The following is a 20,274-nucleotide window of genomic DNA, read 5'->3' as shown; positions in this document are numbered from 1 at the left end:
TGAGTGATTTTTATTTGCTTCTTTATACTATTCTGCATATTCAAATTTCCTTCAGTATGTACTTATTTGTTTGTTTAGTTTGCTGAATATTTAGAAATATTCAGCAAATATTTCTTATGTATCAACTATGAGCCAGTTGTGTTGTCGAGACTAAAGACAGAAGCAAATCTCAGCTCTCCCGCAGCATACCCTCTAGTGAGTGGACACAGATAATAAAGAAAAATAAGTAAACGTGCAAGATGATGCAGATGCTGGTCCATGCTGTCAGTGCCTCCAACCAAGGGGATGGGAAGGAGAATGCGTGGGGTCCTGCATCAGCCTTGGTCAGGGAAGGCAACCCTGAGGTGGTGTCTTTAAACTTGAGACTGAACAGCACAAAGAAGTCTGATCTGGGAGAAGAGCATTCCAGTCAGAGGGAACAGCAAGGTTGCAGGGACCTGTCCACACATAGGCTTGGGAAGAAGTTTGACTTCCTACTTTAGCTGCAGCGGGGGCCACAGAGAGCTTTCCCATGGGGAGTAACAAGGTTGCACGCCCCTCAGACAGATGACTCTGGCTGCAGAGTGGAGAGAGGCTCCTGCTGATAGAGGCAGAGTAAAGCAAAGAGACCTACTACGAGACATGTTTTCTTATAATTTGCCAATTCTGTGACATCAGTTTCCACTACTGTAAAATAAGGCAGTAGGGCAAGGTCAGTGATTTCTAAGGGCCCTTCAGTACTTAAAAAATAAAAGCATTATTATTTTGCACACCTTTTAAAAAAGTGTGTAAGCTTCTTAAACCCAGGGCCTAAGTCTTACTCTACTCCTCTTTTGATTCCCTGCATGCTGCCTTGCACCTCACAGGACTGAATGAAGGGACATGCTGTGGGCTGGTATCACTTGAGGTGCATCATTACTTCCCAGCCTGAGTTTCCACTGTGCTTCTGTGGGCTCACCTGCTGAAGCCTTTATCCTGAAAGTAACAGGGAGCCACTGAAGGCTTTTCAGCAAAGGTTGACTTCTGTGTGTTAGAAAATTCACACTGACAGTGATGAAGGGGGTCTGGAGTGGTCCACAAGCAGAAGAAGCACAGAGACAGAGACAGACACGTTGCTTCCTTGAGAATCCCCCTGGGCTGTGATACTGAGACCTGCCAGTGGGAAAAGGACACCTCACCTGCACAAAACGACCTCGACAGGGGGCCCTCACACACTGGGAGAAAGTGCGAGATTCCGCCTATTTATAGTTGGGGGGAAATGAGGCACAAAGAGACAAGTGGCTCATATGCCAAGGATTTCTGGCTTCAGGGCCTCTACTCAGCTAATGTGAAGCCAGGCTGCACTTAGCATGTCATGGGGCGGGAGGACTTTTGCTTGTGCCAGAACAGAAGGGAGCATCAGGGGCTGGGGCAGGGTAGGGAAGGGGGAAGACACGAATCCTGGGCAGAAGTGGTGACAAATGTTCCAATACCTTCATTTTGACACTCCCATAATCCAAGAAGGGCTAAAATTGGCTGTAGAGCTTGTGTTACGAAACCAGAGCAGGTCAAACAAAAGAAATAAGCAAAACTTGAGTCAGCCGGATGATAATCCTTGTGGTGAGCATGCAAATCCAAGCGAAAATAGATCAGAGACATTTTCCCAAGAGACGCAGAACTTGGAGATCCTGGAAACAAACCCATCACGTGAAAGATGGGGAGGCAAAGGAGGGAAGGGAGGTTAGCATCACACCCTGGAGAAGGAGGCAAACTTTGCTGGCAGAGCCAGGACTGGGACTCGAACCCAGCTCTCTCCATTCTGAGATCAGAGCTCACATCACTCCTTCAAAACTAATTATGGGTCTAACGTTTTATTTGCCAAACCTACTGATAGGCAAAAGAGCAGGAGGCAGTTAAAGTGATTTCAAAGCACCCTGTGTATACTCAGTGTGGCCATGCGCACACACACACACGCACAGAGCTTTAGTTTGGCGAAATCTTTCTTTAATTAAATACTATGGACTAATTAAATATCTGCATTCACTGCCCCAAATCAGAGGCACAGCTCATGGGACCTAGAAGCTATCCTAGTCCAGCCTTTTTATTTTATAGACAAGAACTGGAATCCAGAATGGATGAAGTTGCAGTCACTTAAACCAAGAACCAGGGCACCCTGCCCCTGAGTTCAGTGCTCTTTCTAGCCCTGGCCCTAGCACCACAGGCAGGAAAATTATAACCTTTAATACACATGCATTACTTTATGTTCTTCAGCATGGATTCTCAAAGGGAAGGTGTTGGAGACAATTTCCAGTGTATTACTTTGACTGGGGCCTGAAATCTTGGCACACTGATTAGTGAATTTCAGGAGAAGGCTTTTAACTTCTTTAGAAGTTTTTACCATGATGATAACAATCACAGTCTTCCATTAAATAAACATTTATTGAATGTCCACTATGTACCAGTCACTCTGCTGGGTCATTTATGTACTTTTAATTTCTTAATTTTCATAGTACTATGATACAGGTGTCATCATTCCTGTTTTGTTTTTTCTTCCCCCCACAGTGGGGAATACAGTTTGGAAAGTTTAAACATTTTGTCCAGGTCATAGACTCAGGAAGCGCAGAGCTGGGATTTGACCCTCTGTTGTCTTTTATTATGCTGAGCACCTTAGATATGAAGTGATCTGTACTACACCACGGATACTGCATGGGGCAGTCTCATAGTTCTAGAGGTGTATGAGGCTGGGTTTCTCCAGATCCCATGTTTTTCTGGGCTGCTAAGTTCAGCTGTGAGCTCTATGCTACATCTCAGGTTTATAAGCCACTCCCAGAGGCTCAGAGTGGGGTTTCCAACAACCAGGACCCAAGGTAGCTGGGCTGGGCTATGAAGAGGCCCAGACCAGAGCAAAGATCATTAACTTGTGAGGACTAATCTCCTAGAAGGATTTGGCTTATAGATGTGAAAGGAACATAGTAACAGTGACTCCAGGATGGATGGACTCAGACGGCAGAAAGCATATAGATCATGGGACAAAGTTGTTTTTTTTAAAAAAAAAAAGTTTTATTTATTTATTTATTTTTGGGTGTGTTGGGTCTTCGTTTCTGTACGTAGGCTTTCTCTAGTTGCGGCGAGCGGGGGCCACTCTTCATCGCGGTGCGTGGGCCTCTCACTGTCGCAGCCTCCCTTGTTGCGGAGCCCAAGCTCCAGACGCGCAGGCTCAGTAGTTGTGGCTCACGGGCCTAGTTGCTCCGCGGCATGTGGGATCTTCCCAGACCAGGGCTCGAACCCATGTCCCCTGCATTAGCAGGCAGATTCTCAACCACTGTGCTACCAGAGAAGCCCTTTGGGACAAAGTTTTAAAGAAAGGTTTGCTGTTCTGTGTTTTATGTAAATAAAACTTTCATAACAGACCCGGAGAATTTCCTACACATAACAAGAATTTCCTCTAACGTCCCTGATGGCATTTTTGTTTCTGCTTTAATGTCTCCAGGAACAGGGAGCTCATTACCTTTCAGACTCTTGTAATTGTTAGAAAGTTCTAGTCTTCAAATTAGATCAAAAATCTGTCTCCCAGATGTGTTCATGCATTGGGTCCAGATCTGCTCTTCGGTTTACAAAGACTAAATCTGCTTCCTTCCTACTCAGCAAGACTTTGGATATTTGAAGACAACATTTATTTTTTATATCAGCATTCCCCAAAGTGCGCTGAGCAGAGTAGTAAGTTTTCACAGTGTTAATAGGTGTCCTCTATAAAACAAACATATCAAAACAAACAGACAAAAGCCCATAAATAGCACTCTGTGGGCATGCTAGGTTAAATCAGGTCAACCAGATACGTTTCCTGCAAGGCTGCTCAGGACGTTTACTACGCTGATGCAGAGTATGGATTCCAAAGTGGAAATACTGGGCATGCAGTGTTTCCCAAACTTTCAACCTCGCAGATTTTTTAATCTCAAAACCCTTTTTTTCCCCCAGTATACCTTTTACTATTTTCCATATATACTTTTAGAAACTCTGTTTGGAAAATGCTTCCCTACACAAGTCTAGGTTCTTACTCTTTTCTCCAAGCTAAAAAGCCAGGTTCCTTCAACTATTCATTTTCAGACAAAGTGTTGGGTTTCCTCACAGTCTTCCCTCTGGTTCTCTACTAGGGCTGTCAGTTTAAAATACAGGATGCCCAGTTAAACTTGAATTTCAGGTAAACAATGAATAATTTTTTGGTATGAGCATGTTCTATGCAAAATTTGGGACATACTTATATGAAAAAGAATTTGTTGCTTATCTGAAACTGGATGTCCTGTATTTTTATCAGCTGAATCTGGCAAACCTAGAAGGGCCCCGAATGCCCTTCTTCCCTTGAAAAATGTGGCCCTCAGAGCTGGGCACATTATTTCAGATGTGGACCAAGACAGAGACAATTGATAACTTTGTGAGCCACCATCAACTCCGATTTTCCCAGAGACATTTTTAAAGGGATGATAGAAATATTTTTTGTAGATGATTAGAGGCCAATCTGAGACTGATCCAGATATCTTTCTGGATCTACTGGCAAAATGCAGAAGCCGATTTCCCATCCCTCACTCCTGTTCATAAGTATACTTAAGTTTCTCTGGTGTGAGTATTAGGGAACTCGATCCAAATACCATTTATAATTCCCTTTTCATGGTCTGTCTTCTCCATTAGACCGTAAGAAACTAAAACAACAGTGACCAACCATGTCTACCTCAGTCATGGCTGTATCCCTGGTAGTTAGTACAGGTTCTGGCATATAGAAGTCTTCAAACATCTTTTGAATGAATGAATGAGCAAATTAGTCACACATTGCTTAGAAAGCTAAGTAAACCAGATAAGCTTACACTCTGAGGAGAAGAGATGGCCAACAGGAGCTTTCCTTGTGGTTGGATTTGTCATCCACTCCAAGCTTTCCCAGATCCATTAAATACAGTTAACCTGTGCTGAAGGCACCTCTATTGGAAGATATGTGTGTAAAACAAGAACACCTAATTGCTCTGACTAAAATAATTTCAACCCAACACAAGCCATTTTCAAGAAATTGAAATACTTCCTGGAGCCTGCAATTTTTATCGAGGTGTGGAACTTGGCCCTTAAAAGAAGGCTGGGCTGTGGCCCAATGTGTGTGGGATTGGGGCAGCAAATCCCACTGGGTCTTCCCACAGGAACATCCTGATCCCAGAGGAATTGGGCAGAGTGAACAAGGACAGCCTCAGTGGAGCCCTAAGTTGCCAGCAGGGCATGTATGGGAAGCTGGACATGTGATTCCATAGCTCTGACTTGGTGAAAGTGCATCTGGTGACTGTCATGAGGAGCCCAGAAGGCTTGGAGCTTCTGCTCTAAGCCATAGTTGATAGAGCTGGGCCCTGCCTACTCTGAGCTTGAGCTCACACAATCTCGGGGCTTGTCAGTATTGAAAGCATCCTGGGGACTGTCCCTGGAGCTGGCAGTCACTTATCTGCTGCTTGGCAGCTGTGGCTTCTGTGCTGGGGAGTGTTAACCATAAAATTTTAAGTTAAAATGCAGCAGAAAGCAGGAAAATATAGTGAGAAGAGTCCTGGGTCCTAGGAGGGTAGCAGAGTGTGAAAAAACTTCTTTTTTTTCCTTCATATTTCATATGAGTATGAAGACCTAAGTTTAAGTCCCAGCCCTGCCATGTCTTAGTGCCATGCCCTTAAGCAGATTTTGAACCTCAATCTTTTTATCTGTGAAATGTGAACAACCATGTTGACCTCAGAGTTATGAGGATTAGAGAAGATGGCATATAAAAAAGCCCTTTGTAAACTGCTAAGTGCTGGATCAATGTGAGGGATTTGCTACAACAGTAGCCCCATGAGCATAGTGCTGTGGCCTTCAGTCCTTGATGCATCTGGTACTTTGCTGCTGTGACAGCATAAAAGAACCACCCAACTGAAAGAAAAGAAGGATGTTCCTTACACAGCCTGAAGCAAAATAAAAAGAGCTTCAAATTACATTATATAATTCCTTTTAATTATGGAGGAAAACATTTTGCAAGCACATATTTGAAAACATAAAATATCAGTGGGTAGGAGTCTTTAGAATATATACATAAAAAAATCACTTGGGAACATCCTTAAGACCCTAAGATGTAAGGCTCTAGGTGAGCCTTTAATTCTGCATGAATGTTTCTGTTGATCTCCCTGGAGCCTGTCATTGCCTCTGGTCAAGGCCTTTGCTGGTAAACAGGAGCAAAACTACAAGTGTCGTTCTAGTTCATTTGAGGGAAAATAATGCAGGGTATTGTGGCTGATAATTACTTGCTACTTCCTCTGCTGTGAGATGGTACACCCACTGGGGGAAAATTTGTATGTGTAGATATGTATGTACATGTGTTTTCTGTGCCAGGGCAGTAAGGGACACCTCGTCAGACATCTTGCCTTGAAAAGGCTTTCTTTCCTGGCTTTCTCTTTTTCTTCCTCCAGTGTCACGTTTCACACAGTGGTTAGTTATGGAGCACATTACTTGGAGTCCCATTGCAATCCCCATAAGGACCCACAGACCTCTGATTGTGGATCCTTATGTTAATATCTTGGTATAGCTGACTCTGTGCAAAAATTACTTCAGGCCTGGAGCTGGGCAGAGGCTCTGCTTATAAAGTTCTGGGGGGGCACAAGGCAATCTTTATGCAACCTGACCTGCCCACCCTCACCTCCTTGCCTGGGCCAAGAATCGTGAACGATCCTGTTCTGGAAGAAACCCCACCTTGCCACTGAGTGCTTTGAGCCAAGAGAAGGGGGAGCAGAGCTGGAGGCACAGGCATGAGGCCAAGCCACAAAGCCCAAAGCTCCAAAGTCAGAGGGTTCAGATCTGATACACCATTTGCCTTGTCCCTGCACCGTGTACTGGCTTTGATAGGCCTGATGGTACCTGGCAAGGAAGGTGTTTCCCTGCCTCCTGATGCCCACTGGATTTATATGTACCATGAATATAAACACATAAGAGTATGTTCACAGAGGCAGAGTTTGCAAGTGAATACTTATATGTAAGTGTGCATTTTAGGAAAATATACACAAGTGTACATAGGAACACATATGTGTGCACTTACCTATGTGAGAATGCTTTTGTATGGACAAGCATATCTTCAGAGAGTCTTTCAAAATATACATCTGATCTCTGCTGTAAACATATCAATGGCTTTTAAATGCTTTTAGGATAAAGAACCAAAACCTAATGCAGCTTATAAGGCCCTTTATGTGTGGCCCTGCTATGCTCCCTCTCTCTGCACACCTCTACACTGATCTTTGCTTAGTCCTTCTTATGCATGAGGTTTCCTTTCACCACAGGACCTTTATACATGCTTTTCTCCCTGAATGGTAAGTTCTTCCCTTCTCTCCTTTTCTAGAAATTACCTAGTCATCCTTCAGCTCTCAGTTGAAGCCTTACTTCTATGGGGGAACCTTTACAAACCTTTCAGAATTAGTCAGATTCCCTCAAAACACTCTGAATCTCTACATAGAAATTGCCACAGTTAAAAATCTGTCTTCATTAAAAAAGAAACTTATCCCTCCCATTACACAAACTCAATAAGGGCAGAGATAAACTGTTTTTGTTCACTCACTGATCTTCAGCACGTAACAATTCCTGCCACTTAATAAGAACTCAACAGACATGTATTGAATCGGGTGTATACATTTACCTAGGAAGAAGGGCCAGTATAGGAACTTGTGTGCCTGTGTGTACTTAGATAGCGGTGGGACCATGATTACGTGACATGGCATATTTTCTCATTTGGAGCACACGAAAGTGTGCTTAGGAATACCCATGTGTATTTATCTAAGGGAGAATGTTTAGGTTGAGTACACCTGTGTCCTGTACGTGTGAACATATTCATATGGGAGTATACACAAAAGAACATAGATGTGTCCGTACATCTAAGTGAAAATGTATGTGTATATACTTGTGTTGATATAGATGTAGGCATCAATGTAAAAGTCTGTGTGTGTTATGTGTGTTTATTTGGGTATGTGCATATATGGAAGTGTATGTATATGTATGAATCATCCTGCAGCTGGGTGGGTCCTCCTTCAGATTTCTAAGTAGGAGGGTTTATGTAAATTAGGCAAATTGATTCAGATAGACTTTAGTATGATTTGACTTAATCATAGCAGAGTGTCCAGGAGGAAGGAGCACTGGACTAAGAGTCCATCCCTGCAGCAGAATCCTTTTTTCTTCCTGTGCTGCTATTTCTTGGTCTACATGCAGAGGGTTCAGGACAATGAGACAATGATGCTGTTGTGGAGGTACAACTGTGTAGATGCCATGTTGTCACAAAACACATTTTAAATCAAGTGCCTAATTGCTCAATGCACTTTATTATCACCTTCATCTTTCATAGTAACTTTTTATCATTTATAAATTATATTCATCTACATTGTTTTATTTGATAACACAGGGAAATTAGGATTCTGTTTATTTGACAGAATGGTTATTTTTGTGAATGTATGCAGATGTACAGGATCAATTTTTACAAGCCTACATTTTGTGTTCTTGAGCAGGAAGAGTGGGCAGGGGAAGACAGTGAGATCCCTAGGTACCCAAATTGCCATCCTAGGAGCACCTGCATCACAGTCCTCTGGGGGAAGTAGTGACAAAATGCAGATTGCTGGCCCCCAACCACAGTCCTGTTAGAATCTCAGGGAAGGGGGTCAGGAATGTGTATTTTCTCAGTGCAGATCATTTTTGGCCTCTGTAAGGTTTGGGACCCACTGCAATAACAACATAATGTCAAAAGACTCACTACCTAAACCAACAACACAATTTTATAGAAAGAAATTTCTAAGGCTGCCCACCTCAGGCCCTCGAGATTGACCCTTGCTTGGTTCTCTTAGGTTGAGGAGGCTAGGTGAGCATCTGGATTTATAGAAAGACACTGTGGGAACTAAAACAAGAAAGGAAGTCTGACAGGCTTATTGTTGCAATACATATTGTGAGAACTGTGAATCTCTCTCAAACAAAACAATAAAAACCCAGCAGATTGTCAGGGCTGACTGTAGTATTTAGAGACATCTAGTAGAATTTTTATAAAGAGAAACACTAGGCAGTCGCATAGAGACAGAATTGTCTAAAAATGAAGGAATCTCCCCAACAGCAGTTGTGGCTTCTGGGCACAAGGCCTGAGGCTGCAACGCCAATATGGTGTGGTAGAAAAGAAAGCAAGCAGGGATTACCTAGGACTCCAATTCTGCTTTGTCATGGGTGTTGCCGTTATGATTTCAAAAACCGTTTTCCCTTCCTGGAGAAATGAATACATGCAGACACTCCAGTCTTTCCCTCATAGCACTAGAAAAATAATAATAAAACAAGCCACGAGAGATGGTCATCTCCAGGTCCCTGTGTTACCTTGCCACTGACGTTGCCTCTTGGAATCTGGGGTCTCTTAGTACACTAAGGGCGTATGCACTCTCTCAATGCCCCTCCTACCCTGATATTCTCTATTGTGGAGACTCAGATGCAGACACAGACCTGGGCAGAGAAATGGAAAGAGCACCCCATTTCCAGCTGTCAGGAGCTTCCTGACCCTAAAGCAGTGACTTGACTCAGCACAAACCCATGTGCTGTTAGCAGGCGCCTCCCTCTGCCTCCTTCCTGGCCTTGGTGGGGGGAGATCACTCAAACTGTGCCTGAATAATGGTGAAAGAGTGTGCTCCCAACTCTCAGCACAGATTCTAAATGCAGATTCTCCCAACTCTCAGTCTGGTTTCCTAGCTGATACTTAGCCACCGCCTACCTAGAGGGCATAGGCTTGCCCCTTAGCTCCAAGGCTCAGAAATCCATCGGACCTCTCTGAAAAGAGTCCCTGGAGAATAAAATAAAATGCACCCATTAAAAACCTCCTCTCATCATTGTCTCCCTCCTTCTTTCTTACCTGATCCCCAACAGGAGGAAATATTGCCTATCTTAATGGTAAAGCACATGGGCTCTGGCTCAGAATACATGGGTTTTACTGCAGTATGGTCTGTAATCTTCAGCAACTTAGTTGATCCCTTCGAGTCTCAGTTTCTTGATTTCTAAGATAGGGACAAACATAATAGTACCTATTTTGTAGGGTTGCTGTGAGTACTAAATGAGATCATGCATGAGAATTGCCAAGTACAAGGCCTAGTTCATGGTAAGTACACTGTGTTTATTAGCCATCATGATCACAGCAAGTGCTCTATGGAATGGAAACCTGCTGTTGCACTTTTCAAATGGTAGATATTGGTCACTATAAAACTTGATTAGACTTATTTTAACACAAGTCGACAGGCTGGGTCAGAGGCACTTAACAATGCAGAAAGAACCCTCCCCTGGAAGTTTGGTGGTTAGTTTCTCATGCTCTGAAAGCAGATCAGAGCCCGTGAAAGGAGCTTTCAAAGAGACAAGTACAGCATAGAAACATCTTTTTCAACCACCAGTAACAGGAGAGGGAGCATTCTGTTTAATTTACAAAATTTATCTCTGTAACCTTGTTCCTCAAAACGTGGTCCTTGGAAAAAATCCATGGGAACATGCTAAAATGCAGATTCTTAGGCCTCAGCTCAGATTTCCCAATCCAGATGCTCTGGAAATGATGATTCTTTTGTACTCCTAAAGTCTAAAAACTGCCAAATACTCTGCCAGGCTAGTAGCAATTACGATATCTGGATCATATTATATATAAAACATATTCAAGGAGGCATTTGTTAAAGTGTTATCAGTGGGTACAAAAGTGTATGAATAATAATCATGTATGAATAATCTAATTCTGTTTTTATTTAAAAAAATATTTCTACCCATAGCCATGCTTAGGACAAAGGCTAAAAGTATATACATCACATTTAACAATGGCTGTCTCTAGGTGGTAATGTTGTATGTGATTTATCTCATTTTGTGCTTTCGTATATTTTTAAGTGTTTTACAATGAGTTCTGTTACCTTTTTTTTTTTTTTTTCCTGTGGTATGCGGGCCTCTCACTGTTGTGGCCTCTCCCGTTGTGGAGCACAGGCTCCGGACGCGCAGGCTCAGCGGCCACGGCTCACGGGCCCAGCCGCTCCGCGGCATGTGGGATCTTCCTGGACCGGGGCATAAACCCGTGTCCCCTGCATCGGCAGGTGGACTCTCAACCACTGTGCCACCAGGGAAGCCCTCTATTACCTTTTTTTTTTTTTTTTGGTGGTACGCAGGCCTCTCACTGCTGTGGCCTCTCCCGTTGCGGAGCACAGGCTCTGGACGCGCAGGCTCAGCGGCCATGGCCCACGGGCCCAGCCGCTCCGTGGCCAAGTGGGATCTTCCCGGACTGGGACACGAACCCGTGTCCCCTGCATCGGCAGGCGGACTCTCAACCGCTGCGCCACCAGGGAAGCCCTCTATTACCTTTTGAACAAGGTAAAAATGTGCTTTTAAAATAAGAGCCATCCAGCCAAATGTGCAGCACTGAAGACTTCCTGAAATCTTACAGAGTTTTGGAGAAAGAAGGAAATGCAGGACTTATGTAAACCAAACCATCTCTGCTCAGAGATGATTAAACAGGTCTAGAGAAGGGAAGTGACCTGCCTGAGGTTGCCCAGTGATTAGGGGTAGGCTATACAGTTCCCAAGTCTTCAGGACCTTAGGCCAGAGGGCTTTGAAGTGCTCCCTGTGCTGGCCAGGGACCTGCCTCCCTTCCTTTCCGTCCTGTGAGGGTGACGGAAAGACCACAGGAAGTGCAGTGATTCTGAGTGTGGAGAAGGATGTAATAGACTTTGCAGAGAGGACTTTTCAGCTCTCATTATTTTCTCTCTGGGAGTTAGTAGGTCATTTTCAAAAGGCATGGGAAGAGCAGCTGATGAAAAGGTTTAATAGTTTGGAAAACTGCTTAACCGTATTGCTCTATTTCTGGATTTCCCCCCATGGGCAAGGACTGTTGAGATCCTGATTTTCCCCAGAGGTTTCCTGGTTAGGAATGTAGTGAAACCTCTGAAATCCCAAGGAATTGGGGAGAAGGCCAGCTGGAGTTAGGGAATGGTCTGAATACTTTTTAAGAACATTTAGGTCTGTTGTTTTCAAGGACATAGAATCACAGATTTGGAAGGTTAGTCCAGGCCCTGCTCAGTGTAGGAACCCCTTGTGCTTCATCCCACACAGAGCTTTATTTGGACTTCTCTTGAATGCTTCCAATGAAAGGAGACTCACTACTCTGATAGAGAACCTGTTTCACTCTCAGAAAATTTTTCTTTCCCCTGAGCTGGAATCTATCTTCCTGTAGTGTTCTACTTGCCTTCTGGTATTCATCTAAAACAGGTATGCTCCTTTTTCCCAGATGGTCCTTAAATATTTGAAGGCAGTTATCATGTACCAAATAGTCCTTCACAGCATTCTCTTCTGCAAGCTGACCACCCCCAGTACCTTAAACCGTTATTTATATGACAAATGTCATCAACTCTAATTAGAAACAAACTGTTGTCTCTAATTAGCCTCTTAATTAACAGCTATATAAATTCAGAGCTAAGCAGAGCTTAGAGACCACCTGCACTAGCCTCATTATTCTACAGATGAGCAAACTGAGGTCCACTGAGAAAACAGGAAAACTGCCTTACCCAACTAGAGAGAGAGAGACAGAGAGAGAGGAGAGGCAGAGTTGAGACCTGAAATCTAGTTGCATGAATCCCAGTGCAGGCCTCTTTTCGCCTCACCCGGCTTTGCGTTATTCGTGAGACGCAAGAATTTCTCAAGTTCTTGAAAGTGGCTGGGAAGTTTGTTCTCTTAGGTATTTCAAAAATTCCTCCTTAAAATTATATTTGCACTGTTAGTGAAATAGGGATTAGCATAGGGCTGAATTTAGTGGAGGTTATACTGTCAATGGAAAGCATCCTTCAAAGTGTATTAACTCTCATTGCTCTCTGCTGTCAGAAGTTCATCTCCATTGCCCTAAATGCTAGCTCAAAATGGCCAGCACATGTATAGGGCCACCTAGGCCTGCCAAATTTTCCATAAGGTCCAGATACCTGCTCAATGTAGGAGACCTTCCCAACTCTGGAACCAGAAAATGAATTTGCCAGGACGTGAAGCAGGCTGTGTTTCTGCTTTACCCTGTGCTTGTTTTAAAGTTTCGTATCCTCTTTTCAGTCTGGACTGATTCTCTGATGAAAAGACAAAGCAAAGACTCAGAGAAGCAAACTAGACACTTCAGTGATTGGTTTCCTTTCCCAGTCCACAGCAAACTCTGCAGTCACATGCTTCCAGGGGAACATTCCTCCCTGCCCCAATCCACAGCAGTCTCCCTCTTCTCTCAACAAGGTATTGCATTTCCAGTTTTTACACTTGTTCTGGCATGGATTATAAATTGCCCCATGCTGCTCCCTGGTTTCCATGTGTGCAGGAATCACTGCACCTGGGTTCCAGTCCTAACTCTGCAACTAGCTGGCAGTGTGGCTTTGGAAGGTGACAACCTTTCTGAAACTCAGTTCCCTCATTTGTTAGATGAGGACAGTTTTGCTACCTACCTCATAAGACTGTCAAGGTCACATAATGCCTAAAAGGTGCCTAGCACAGTTCCTAACATTTAGTAAGATTTTAGAAAAGATATCTATGTAGTATTATTAATATTATGCTCCAGAATTCAGAGACAGAAACCTGTATTTTTCTCCTGCTGCACTCAGTAGTTGTAAATACCCCGATTGATCCTGGTCTAGTCTTCTTTTGGCAGTAGATACATCGGAAACATTCTAAGCATCGTGTAATGACAGTTCCTATTTCCCAGCTCCTTTTTCCCCAGATTCCCTCTCTCAATAATGATCTCAATGGGGAGGCCCACCCTGTCCTGCCACTTTGCACACCTGTCAGCTTGCATCTCAGCATAAGGTTCTCATTTGACAGACTCTGAGAACTTGCTATCCAGGCAAAGACAACTTTATGGTGATGAATCCAACACAAACCTTATGTAAGCAACCTGTCAGCAAACAGAGGGACAGGGAGACACTGACAAATGCCCACCCCCAAAAGAAACAAAGCAGAACAAAAGGAGAGAGAAAGCAAGGAGTTGAGATAGGCCTAAAATGCTCTTGCTTGTCAAAACCCTTAAAACTGGTCAATGTTCTTATATTTAAAGTATTCCCAAATGAACATGAATTAGGCTAAACTGCCTTTTAGCTGAGAGTCTGTGAACTAACATTCATAGCAGAGTTCTAAACTGAAATTACATTAAAATGCATCTCTAACCAAAAGAGTATATATACATTGTTTATTAATAATATTTATTGTCCATGGGACTTAACAAATGATGACGGAAAAGTTTCCAACTTTTTTTTCTTTTAAATAAGACTGTGGGAAATTTCTACCTGGAGTGGCTTGAAATCCCTTCAGGTCATAAAGAGTTAAGGAATCTCCCAATTTCCCTAAATGCTGAGGATATCCTAGTGAACTCTTGCCGAGAAAAAGGAATAATTCTTTCTTTTGTCCCTATCGCAGATTATTTGTTTATTGCCTGCGTTTTGTATTAAGGATGTGAAAGAACTAAAAATATCTGCTGAAATGAATTTGTTAATGTGACAACCCCAGGGAAAAGCTTCCGCAATTGAGGGTGAGGGAAGAATTCAATGACAATGTGGTGGAGAGCATACACCAATTCCTGGTATGACAGCCAGGTTCGCTGGCTTTAGCCCCATCTCTGACATCCTTGGCTTCTTACTTTGGGCAGGTCATCCCCCCTCACAGGCTTTTGGTCTCTTTGGATGTCAAATGCTTTCTATGCTTTCTCTTGCAAGTCTGATATCCCATGAGGCTATGAGGAGTGTGAAGATTAGCTGGAGAAGCTGCCTGCATCTCTGAGTGCAGGGCCCAGAGCAGGAGAAGAATGTGATAATAGGTATGAAAGCCCTTGGAGAAAAAGCAAAGCGCTAAAGGGCACACGCTCTCCAAGGCTCGATGGCACATTCTAGAAACAGGGGCAGCTAACTTTCTCTTGAGAGCTCAGGACTCACCCAGAAACACCCCATCGCTGAGCTGACAGGAAGCAGAGGAGACTAATGCTTTTCTGGTTGGGGACCATGGCTGGGACAGAGGGAAGAAAGGAGTGGAGTCAGCTTCATGAGCGAGTGAAATGGCAATGAACCCTGCAGGCTGATCCTCTCCAGGCTGCCGTTGCCAAGGAGGATGATCCACTTGGTCAAACCTGGGCCAAGCTGTGGCTCAGACACACAGGCAAAAATAGAAAGGGGGTGGTAGAAGAAATGTGTTTACTTTTGTGATTTTTCCTTTACGTGCCTCTTAACACTATTATAATCTCTCCACAAACAGGCAGTAACGGCTCACAGTCCTCGCCTTCATTGATAAACCCTCCAAAACAATTCATGTCTCACAGGCAGTATGTGGGCAGCTGGAGAATCAGCTTGGCAGGCAGCGTGATGGAGTAGAAAGAGCATTGGCCCGGGGTCTGTCACTAACTGGGTGAACCGTGAGAAATTCCTCTCTGACGCTCTGCACAATGAAGTGGTTACATTAGGCAGAATCTAAAAATCTGTTTAGATTTTTGAAGTTTCTAACTGTAGTTCTCAGCCAGGGGTAATTTCATTCCTCAAGGGAAGGGTACTTGGCAATGACTGGAGACATTTTTGGTTGTCACAACTCAGGGGATGCACTGGCATCTAGTGGGTAGAGACCAGGGATGCTGCTGAACATCTGACAATGTGTAGGACAGCCCTTCACAATGGAGAATTATCTGGTTAAAAATGTTAATAGTGCGAGGTTGAGAAATTTCGATTTGTACAGAAGTGACTAGAGTCACAGGGAGAGGGGAAAAAAGGGACAGCAGTTCAGAGGAGGAGGGGTCAAACCGTGTTTCTAGGTCATGAGGTATTCACCAGTTAAGTGTTTCCCAGCTTTTCTCCCTATAACCCACGACCTTTTCATTTCCCTTGGAATTACCGGGCTATGTTTGAGTAGCTTTTTCACAAGAACTTTCTTATCCTTAAAATGCCAAGCCCTGATGCAGTACAAAGATCTCTACTGTAAGACACGGCAAAGATAAAAATATAAGCAGCTACAAAACAAGTAGAACTGGAAGGTGGGCGGTGGGGGCACATGAAGGGATACAACAGATGCCCTTAACTCTGTTTCCATGAGTCAGTGTTTCTGATGTTACAACACAAGAATAATACCCGTAGGAAGAGCAAGATGAGCTGTGCTCAGGGCGGGCAGAACTGATGTGGGGGCACCAGCGTCAGGAGAGATACAGGTTTACAACAGCAGATTCAAAAGCAAATGAACAGGTTAAGCAATCAGTGCTTAACATTAAGTCACTGGGAAGTTATTGCAAATAGTTACCTGCGGTTTTCAGTGGGGGAGGCAGCCACACTCCAGTCAAGGGGAGGCAGCCACACTCCAGTCAAGGGGTTTTGGAGAAACAGGTGCAATTAAGTCATGGTCAAACAATTTATTTACTGTAAACTTTAGACTTTGCTCAGGAAAACAACCAAAGCTGCCCCTCAAATCCCTGCCTACAACACCCCGTTTGAGCAAATAAGAGGGGCGGGGAGAGTCCATGTTCACAGCAAAAGGTCCGAGAGACTCGAGTTTGTCCAGTCCAAGGGTGCAGGAAGGAAAGTCTCCTTCAGATACAAATTACCAGCAGCAATATATTACCCCTAATACTTGATCAATGAGGTAGATATGCGGGAAAAGTCATTAAAACATAGCAGCCCCAGGTCCTCTGAGACTGAAGCCCTTCAGACATAAACTTACGAGTTCCATGCAAAGAGGAACTGAACTGTACAAGAAACAGTCACTCAAATACGTTTTCTCTTTTTTACAACTTAAAAAAATAAAAAGGCAGAAGGATATCCTTCCTCCTGCACATCTCTATACAAGTTTATTCTAAATTTATTACACTCAAGTTAAATAGTCTGTTTAGTGTTTTGTTGGGTGGGGGGAGAAGGGGTCTTAAAAAGTAGAAAAAGCGCATTACAGCAGTGAGTCATTTGTACTACAGTTCCTCCCTTGCGAATCAGTGTTATCATTGGGCACAGTACCTTGCCGGTTCACAAAGTCTTCCGTGCCTGGGAGATCCTCACACAGCAGTTCATTGTCTTTCTCCTCCCCCAGGTGATATCCACTCTGTTCCCCTGGGTAGTCAGTTCTGCCATTGCTGTTGCTGGAGTAGCCATCCCCAGAGGCCTTCAAGGAAGACTTGCGCTGGCACAGGAGCTCCTGGAAGGCAATCCTGAAATCTGGGCTCCGGCAGTAGATAAGGGGATTGAAAGCAGAGTTGACATAGCCCACCCAGTTTAGAAGGATGTAAACTTCCTTAGGGATGAGGTTATCCTGGATCACGTGCACAATGTTGACAATGAAGAAGGGCAGCCAGCACAGGGTGAAAGTGCCCATGATAATGCCTAAAGTCTTGAGGGCTTTGTGTTCCTTCAAGCAGAACTTGGAGGCCCTGCGTTGTCCGGGCCCGCTCCGCCCATCCTGCTCCATTTGGCTGATGTTCTGGGTATGGAAGCGGCCCTCAGATTTGTCGATCTTCTGGAGCTGCCTTTTGGCTACCTGGAAGACCTTGGAGTAGACGAAGACCATGACCACCAGGGGCAAGTAGAAGGACACAATGGAGGAGGCAATGGCATAGGCTTGGTTCGTGAAGAAGTCACAGCAGGTCTCCTTGGCATAGCAGTTGATGGCTTCCTGGTGGGTGGCCCGGTACCAGTGCATCTGAATGGGCAAGAAGGAGGTAAGGCCGGACACGACCCACACCATCAAAACGACCACCCGCGCCTTATTCTTGGTCAGCAGGCACTGATACTTGAAGGGTGATGTGATGGCAAGGTAGCGATCCACGGCGATCACGCACAGGGTCTCAATGCTGGCTGTGACGCACAACACGTCAATGGAAGTCCAAAACTCACACCAGAAGTTGCCAAAAGCCCACATTTTCATGAGGATGTGGCAGGCCCCAAAGGGCACCACCGCCAGGCCCATGAGCAGGTCAGCACAGGCCAGGGAGGTGATGAAGTAGTTGGTGACCGTCTGCAGACGCTCGAACTTGGCGATGGCTGTGATGACCAGCACGTTTCCAAACACGATGGCCAGGACGATAAGCGACATGACGATGCCCATGCCTACCACCCACGCCTCGTCCCGTTCCTGTGTGACGTCTTGGTCCGGTGCGTGGCTTCCGTTGGGCGCCAGCAAAAAGACGCTGCGGTTCCCGGGCTGCCCCATGGCGCGCAAGCTGGCAGGTGAGCGCACGGGCGGCCAGCGCACCAGCCGCCCCTCAGCGAGCGGACCTCCGGCGGGGCGCTGCGGGCAGCAAGCGGGCACCTGGAAGCTTCATTCAGCGGCCGTGGGGTGGATGTGGTGGGGGCGCGTGGTGTTCTCAGCTCCGGGGGTGCTCGGGGCTCGCGGTGCCAGTCAGTCCCAGCCTGCGCTCTGGAGAAACAGCCTCGGAGTGCGCGCTGCCCGTTATGGGCACAGGGCTTTAGGGGAACTTCCCTCCCCGTGACGTGCTGGAACTTTTGACCAATAGCGTGTGCGGGAAGCCCCGAAGGGGCGAGGCCCTCCGCCCCTTCCCTCCTTTCTCCCGCCTCCTCCTGGGGGTGGCCCGGGCGGGGCACCCCCCCCCCCCGCCCCCCACGGCCCCGCCGCTCTCGGCGGGCGGGCGAGCCGGCCACCGCTCCCTCCCGGCTCCCTTGGCTGGGGCCGAGGGCTGAAGCTGGGGCTGACGTGCTTACCAGCCAACCCAGGAGGTGCTGGTTCTTCCGTGGCTGCTACCTGTCTGCGCGGGGCGGCTGTGCGGCCTGAGATCTCGGAGCAGAGGGCGGTAGGCAGGCCTTCCTTCCCGTTCGGAGATACATGAGAGCGCCCACCGAGACACGCACCGGACAGGCAGTGTACCCCGACAGTCATGCACAGACTTACACGGAACTAGAGCCACAGACATTCATACACCCGTCCAGCGCACCGACAAGTGCGCGCGCAGGCACAGAAGCCGACCGGCACAAAGTCACCCCTGTCCCAACACAGAGACACGGCCGGGGGCAAACCAGGAGCACCCAGAAGCACAAAGACATGGGCACACACACAAAAAGAAGTATGTAAACAACATGCAGACACCCACTTGGAGGCAAGCAGTGCTCCACAGCTAAGGACTTCCCATCCAGGTACTCCAAACTCCTCAACCCTGCATCCCGGACATCCACTCCCTCTTCCCCAACACGGGGGCACGCGGCATATTCCCTTTCAAACATTTGGCAAGACCACAGGAGGTGGCTTCAACAGCAGCCGATTTCCTCAGCACGCTTGCCGTCAAGTACTTTTGGTGCCCTCCTTGGGAATTTGCAGGCATTGAGACATAATTTTACACTTGGGATTTCATTCGGAGCTGGGGTATACACGTATGTGCATGGGGACGGAAAGTTGTATGCTTTAATTTTTAATTCTAGGGAGTGTGGCATCACTCCATTATCTGTTAAAATGAAAATGCGTTGAAAATGAGATTATTTTCCTTTCAAGTTCAACTTCCTCAGTAATCCCTTTGCAACTAGAAAAATCATCTGCTGGGTAGTTGGTTGATCTGTTGGGCTGAGCCATATGAAATTGTCACTGTTCTGTTGTGTCTGACTTTAAAAAAATGGCAATTTCATATGGCTCAGATTATTAAGAACGTGTTAACATTAAGAATGTTTTGAAACCACAGAAAGCAAAAGATAATTTCTCTTAAAAAGAAGTCAGACCAAATCTTCAAACTAGGGTCTTTGCCATGAAATACTATCCTTCGCATCTGGCATATGCCTTTACTGTTAAAAGGAAAATATTTTTCAGGATTTGATTTCACATGTATCAGTTGTGCTTTTGAAAAATGGAAAGTATTTCACGCAGTGTAACCAAACATTTTCTAGATTATGTAATAACATAACTATGGCTAACATTTATGGAACATTCTGCTATCCGCTTTTCATGCATTATTCCATCTAATCCTTCCCACAGTCCCATGGTGTGTGTTGTTGGGGGGGTGGGAGGGTGTAACTATTTTTAGCTTAATTCACAAATGGGTCTCAAAGAAGAAAATAGTTTGCCCATGGGCACAGGGCCAGGCAGTGCCAGAAGCAGGAGTTGAACCCAGTTCTGTTTGACTCTAAAATCCATCTTTTAATTCTTTCAATGTACTGTATCACCGCATGCAGAAAGGAATGGAGGATGGGGAAGAAGGATCACAACTGGAATTGGAATATCAGCTTCCAAATCCCCATCTTAGAAGTTTCTAGCTCACATTCTTTAGACAAATTAAAAATGTGGACTCTAATTTCCTCCATGTCTAAATGGGGAATAAAGTCACTTCTATTGATCTGAGTGAGA

The 20,274-nt window shown here is 45.2% G+C and overlaps 1 protein-coding gene across 3 annotated transcripts in view; it reads right to left on the bottom strand.

Annotated features, from left to right (window-relative positions):
* ADRB2 (adrenoceptor beta 2) overlaps window positions 1-18,394 on the bottom strand; it is a 96,409-nt gene extending 78,015 nt beyond the window's left edge. Inside the window, exons 1-2 of one of the 3 annotated variants that reach the window (XM_067732191.1) lie at window positions 16,953-18,389; window positions 3,008-3,299 (exon numbers count right to left, since the gene is read on the bottom strand). In XM_067732191.1, the coding sequence (XP_067588292.1) occupies window positions 3,286-3,299; window positions 16,953-18,141 (1,203 nt within the window). In that variant the 5' untranslated portion in view covers window positions 18,142-18,389 and the 3' untranslated portion in view covers window positions 3,008-3,285. Of the gene's footprint in view, window positions 1-3,007; window positions 3,300-16,952 lie in introns of those variants that run through there. The other 2 variants (XM_067732189.1, XM_067732190.1) reach the window with 2 other exon arrangements.
* Between the last annotated feature and the right edge of the window lie 1,880 nt (window positions 18,395-20,274).

Source organism: Pseudorca crassidens, chromosome 3, assembly GCF_039906515.1.
Source record: "Pseudorca crassidens isolate mPseCra1 chromosome 3, mPseCra1.hap1, whole genome shotgun sequence".
Classification (NCBI taxonomy): domain Eukaryota; kingdom Metazoa; phylum Chordata; class Mammalia; order Artiodactyla; family Delphinidae; genus Pseudorca; species Pseudorca crassidens.
This window is presented reverse-complemented; position numbering and strand designations above follow the sequence as displayed.